General features: G+C 36.3%; 1 protein-coding gene across 1 annotated transcript in view; it reads left to right on the top strand.

Annotated features, from left to right (window-relative positions):
* Positions 1-5,000, top strand: part of LOC149131440 (uncharacterized) — a 68,027-nt gene that overhangs the window by 52,533 nt on the left and 10,494 nt on the right. The window contains exon 2 of the mRNA XM_089339550.1: positions 4,719-4,868. Within this exon, the coding sequence (XP_089195676.1) occupies positions 4,760-4,868 (109 nt within the window). The 5' untranslated portion in view covers positions 4,719-4,759. The remainder of the gene's footprint in view (positions 1-4,718; positions 4,869-5,000) is intronic.

The following is a 5,000-nucleotide window of genomic DNA, read 5'->3' as shown; positions in this document are numbered from 1 at the left end:
TTAATGGATACAGAGGTGTAGAATGGTGGTAATTTATGACGCTGTGTGACTCATTCACTTTCTGTTGGCGAGCCGAGGTTAAATTTCTGCATTCTAAATCTCCATTAATAACAGGATTTGATGTTTCTTTCATCCGCATTCCTCATATATCTGTCCATCAGTCTGTCTGTCTCCCTACCGCTTTCCTCTCACTCATTCACTCGCTCATTCAGTCGCTCGCTCGCTCCATCTCTTCTTTCATTTGACTCTTTCGCTTTCTCTTCATTTCTCTCTCTCTCTCGCTCCCTTCCTCTCTCTCTCTCTCTCTCTCTCTCTCTCTCTCTCTCTCTCTCTCTCTCTCTCGCTCCCTTCCTATCTCTCAATTTTCGTATTGCACCCCGAACTAATGAAATAGGATTTTAATGCAAACACACAAAATACATACTTCTTTTTGTTTTGTTTATTATTACCATTATTGTTATCATTATTGAATTATTATTATTATTTTTATTATTATTATTATTATTATTATTATTATTATTATTATTATTTTATTATTATTATTATTATTATCCTTATTATTATTATTATTATTATTATTATTATTATTATTATTATTATTTTATTATTATTATTATTATTATTATCCTTATTATTATTATTATTATTATTATTATTATTATCATTATTATTATTATTATCATTATTATTATCATCATCATTGTTATTATTATTATTATTATTATTATTATTATTATTATTATTATTATTATTATTATTGATGTCATCATCACCATCATCATCATCATCATCATGATCATTCTTATTGTTGTTGCTGCTGCTGCTGTTTATTCATTTACAAAGTTATATGGCTGTGTTTGATTTCTTGTGGCAGACTGCACTCTAATTTTGCCTATGGTTTTGCCTGTTTTTTTTTTTTTGTTTTTTTTTTTTTGTGTGTTTTATCCAAATTTCTGATTCCAAACTTACAGAGAGAGAGAGAGAGAGGGGGGGTGGAGACGCGCGCACACACTTACACAATATCCTATCATGCTCACAAACGCTCACCCTCAAATACACTGATAAACATACAAATATCCCCACACACCTATACACACACACACACACACACACACACACAGAAGCCCAGTGATATAAATGTATGCATATTGCATTGGTTTTAAAAGTGCTAATATCAATAGACACACAAATATTTATACTTAATGGAAAGAGAATTATGGTGGTGGTGGGGGGGAGCGGTGGCTGTGGTGGGGGCGCTAGTGGTTGTGGTGGTGGTGACGGTGGTGGTGGTGGTTGTGGTCGTGGTAGTGGTGGTGGTGGTGCTGGTGCTGGTGGTGCTGGTGGTAGTGCTGCTGCTACTGCTGCTAACAATAGTGGTGGTGGTGGTGGTGGTGGTGGTGGTGGTGACAGTGGTGGTGACAGTGGTGGTGGTGGTGGTGGTGACAGTGGTGGTGGTGGTGGTGGTGGTGGTGGTGGTGGTGGTGGTGGTGGTGGTGGTGGTGGTGGTGGTGGTGGCGGTGGCTTCGGTGGCGGCGGCAGCAGCGGCGGTGGTGGTGGCGGCGGTGGTGGTGGCGGCGGCGGTGGTGGCGGCGGCGGCGGCGGCGGTGGTGGAGGTGGTGGTGGTGATGGTGGCGGTAGTGGTGACACTCGTATGGGGTTGTGGTGGTAGGTATCGAGGAAGTGGTGGCAGTGTTGTGGTTGCTATTGTTCTTGTTATAGTTGTTAATGGGGAGGGGAGAGCCATGGCGGAGGAATCACTGAGCATTTTGCTGTTCATGAAGCATGTCCAGAAACACGACAACTTCCTGGAGATCGTTACGGACCATCTCTCACCATCTCTGACAATCTTGGACAATCTTTCGTCGTCTCTGACCATCTTTAACCATTTTCGGTCATTTTTATCCATTACCAACAATCTTTTAACCACCTTCGTTAATCCTGTCCAACCATTACTGACAACCTTTCGCCATTTCTAATAAGGAATATTATCCTAATAAGGAATTACAAGACGAGGGAATTCGACAGAATAGCGATAATGGAATAGCGATTAGACATATAAAAAAAATTATCCAAGGGCTGAAAGAAGGATTAAAGTGTAATTGCCAAAACAAGGCCAATAAAATTAGAGACTTAATCTTGAAGTCTATCCCGAAGATAAAGAATACCCGTATATGCACCAATTCAGGTGTAGTGACGTTAATGCATGCTAAGGAAAATAATGGATTTATGCAGAAGAATGCGTTCGAAAAGAAGGAAAAAAAAGGCAAGTTCAATAATACAGAGAACCAATATTGATTACAGCTCATACTGCACTCTCTCCACTCTGTCCAGTCCGGTTCTGCATGCACAAAGATGCAGCACACATTGACATGTTGTGATGAATCATGAAATGCAGCGTGACTTCTTAGACGCGTTTTACTCTATCCAATATCCTATCTATTTTTTGGCAGTCCCTACACTCGCACATTGCGCACGTATTAAAACAAAACAGTAGCTTGTAATGAGACTTATATATATATGCGACGGCTTCTTTCAGTTTCCGTTTACCAAATCCGCTCACATGGCTTTGGTCGGCTCGAGGCTATAATAGAATACACTTGCCCAAGGTGCCAAGCAGTGGAACCGGACCCGGAACCATGTGGTTGGTAAGCAAGCTACTTACCACACAGCCACTCCTGTGCCTACATATATATATATATATATATATATATATATATATATATATATATATATATATATATATATATATATATATATATATATATATATATATATATATATATATATATATATATATATATATATATATATATATATATATATATATATATATATATATATATATATATATATATATATATATATATATATATATATATATATATATATATATATATATATATATATATATGTATGTATATATATATATATATATATATATATATATATATATATACATAAACAAACATATACAAATGTATATAAGAAGCTGTACATGGTATAACTTAATTCATTTAAACGAGGCATTTTGCCACTAAGAGTGCTCTGCGACTAATTGAGGTTGTTGGAATATGACTAATCTCCGTGTCATAGAAATAAACAGCGAATAAATCGTATCAAGAATATCACTAAATATTTACTTACAAATACGTGTGTATAAACACAAACACACACAGAGATATATACATATATATATACATACATAATATATATATATACATATATATATATATATATATATATATATATATATATATATATATATATATATATATATATATATATATATATATATATATATATACTCATATATATATATGAGTGTATATGTATGTATGTATAGGGTTACATTATATTTATCCTCCCGGGGCATCATTATAGTTTCGACAACCATATAATCTTCTCTGATGTTGCGATGGTGATAAAGAAAAATTTTAAGATTTTTGTACTGTATGTAGTACTATGAATAGAAGTTGGTAACGAGGGGTAAAACTTAACACGACCTGGGACGAACAAAGGCAAAGAAACGAGTTATTTTTATATATAAATCAAAAAAACTGCCATAAAGTGTTAGTGTAAGTCTTCTAGACTGCTCTACTGGGATATATTTATTAACTGGGGGCACTTAAAATATCCAGGAGCTATATTAGGTGGTAACTGGACCCACAGGTATTATCCGTTTGTGCGTGTAGATGTCTATATATACAGACATCAATATGTGTACGCTTGTATGCACGTATATATACATGTGTGTGCGCACGTCTCTACGTATGTGTGTGTGTGTGTGTATGTGTTCGTGTGTCTATATATGTGTGTGCATGTGCGCGTTTCTATATGTGTGTGTGTTTGCGTGTGTCTGTCTGTTCGTCTGTTTGTGTGTGCGTTTACGTATATACATACATATAGAAATATGCATACATACACAAATATAAGTACATACACACGCATATACGTACATACATACTCACACATATACATACGTACATACATACATACACACTCACACATATACATTCGTACATACATACATACTCACACATATACATTCGTACATACATACATACATATACATTAATTTATGTCTACTTACCACATAGAATTGATCCTGGATATTTAAATAGCTTAAACTTAATATATTTCCCAATGGCGCACGCTGCAGTTTCATTTGCAACCTCATTAAGACTGAATTTTTTTTCCATTTATACGCAAGATGCAAACACTTATTTCTTTATGTATGTATGTATGTATGTAAGCATGTATGTATGTATGTGTGCATGCATACGTACGTACGCAAGTATGCATGCCCATAGTACGTACGTACGTATGTATGTATGGTGGATAAGCCGATTACACCGACCCCAGAGCTTCATCGACCCCGCACGGACAAAAAGAAAAGCCAATCGTGGCGGAATTTGAACTCAGAACGTAAAGACGGACGAAATACCGCTACGCATTTTGCCCGGCGTGCTAACGTTTCTGCCAGCTCACAACGTTGAATTTCTTAACAAAACAAAATATTATAACCTGAGATTTTTTGAATCGTAAACTCTGATTTTCACTACGCATGCGCGCGCGTGTGTGTGTGCGCCTGTGATGTAAATGCTATATGTATTGTATCTCTCTCTCTCTCTCTCTGAGCGCATGAGGTGTATCTACCCTGTTTCTTTTCTCTTCGAGGAATTCTAATCAGTGTTTCCATTCTACCTCTTTCCTTGCAGATCCAGTTTCAGACACTAAAATCCTGAATCCGAAACTAAAAATGCAGTCTTGGTCGGCAGCGATTCTCTTCCTATGCCTCACAGGAGTCTACCTTGTCCAAGCTCAGATTTCAGAAGCTACGGCAGACACTGAAGAATCCACGGATCATGGTTAGTAGTTTATTGCACCTACACACACACACAAACACACACACACACACACACACACACACACACACACACACACACATACACAAATACACACACACACATATATACATTCATTGATACATATATATATAT

The sequence above is a fragment of the Octopus bimaculoides genome, chromosome 22 (assembly GCF_046866305.1).
Source record: "Octopus bimaculoides isolate indiv1 chromosome 22, ASM4686630v1, whole genome shotgun sequence".
NCBI classification, from domain to species: Eukaryota; Metazoa; Mollusca; class Cephalopoda; order Octopoda; family Octopodidae; genus Octopus; species Octopus bimaculoides.
Note: the sequence above shows the minus strand (reverse complement) of the source record. Positions and strands in the feature narration are given on the sequence as shown.